The sequence below is a fragment of the Mizuhopecten yessoensis genome, unplaced genomic scaffold (genome assembly GCF_002113885.1).
Source record: "Mizuhopecten yessoensis strain PY_sf001 unplaced genomic scaffold, ASM211388v2 scaffold8123, whole genome shotgun sequence".
Taxonomy (NCBI): Eukaryota; Metazoa; Mollusca; class Bivalvia; order Pectinida; family Pectinidae; genus Mizuhopecten; species Mizuhopecten yessoensis.
Genome location: NW_018407390.1, coordinates 13,427 through 14,301, shown reverse-complemented (window position 1 = coordinate 14,301; position 875 = coordinate 13,427). Strand labels below are relative to the sequence as shown.

Sequence of the window (875 nt, the reverse complement as noted above, 5' to 3'; positions counted from 1 at the left end):
GAGTGATGCAATTTCCAAGTTATTTGATCGAACAATGGTCCAATACTTGCATACAGCGGTTACAGATGTTTATTTATATCGACTTAAGTGCAATTTCTGAGAAAATACGATTAGTTTATGTTGAACTGATACTTATACAACGTCTGTATATATCGGTTTGGTATTTTGCCAATGTAAAATGTAAAATTTGGTTATGTTTTCAGAAAACTTGAGAAGGCCCACAATGCAGCACTGTCGGGGTACATCACACCGCCGACCGAGTATGACGCATGACGTCATATACGTCATACCTCCTACATGTAGAGAACGACGCGTGGCGTCACATTTCACACAGCCGACGGAGGACAATGCATGACGTCATACATCACTCAAAGATAAAAGTTGAATCCTCCTATTCGAAATATGAACGAGAGCAGATTACTTATATTTCGTTCATCAATGATACGGTACAAACTAATATATGTTTATGTATAAACAAATGTCATAAAGAAGTGTAGCCCAGCGAACTATGATTCGAAAAACAGAAAGAGCTAGCGTATAGCTGAGTGTTGATTCACTGTGGTAAAGTGGTGACAAGATTGATATTAGATGGCCTTAGCTGCAAACACTTAAAATTCTTTCTTCCTTTCATTTTCTCTTCTCCACGATATTTGATCAGATTTTTAAAAAATAAACCAAGTGTAAGTTTAGTGTTGATTGGTTCCATGTGAACCTCAACCTCCAATGTTCACACTAACAAGGGTTACATCATATTTGTCGACAACTAGTGATATTAATGCAACTTGATAGTGCAACAATATATACATTTTTGAGAAGAAGCATCAAAATTGGCATAAAAGTAAATGATCATACCTGTATACTAATAAATTTGGATA

At 35.9% G+C, this 875-nt stretch overlaps 1 protein-coding gene across 3 annotated transcripts in view; it reads left to right on the top strand.

The window, feature by feature from the left end:
* LOC110454956 (mucin-5AC-like) overlaps positions 1 to 869 on the top strand; it is a 15,172-nt gene extending 14,303 nt beyond the window's left edge. For 2 of the 3 annotated variants that reach the window (XM_021504789.1, XM_021504786.1), the window contains exon 3: positions 204 to 869. In XM_021504789.1, coding sequence (XP_021360464.1) covers positions 204 to 273 — 70 coding nt within the window. In that variant the 3' untranslated portion in view covers positions 274 to 869. The remainder of the gene's footprint in view (positions 1 to 203) is intronic. The other variant, XM_021504790.1, reaches the window with a different exon arrangement.
* Positions 870 to 875: the final 6 nt, after the last annotated feature.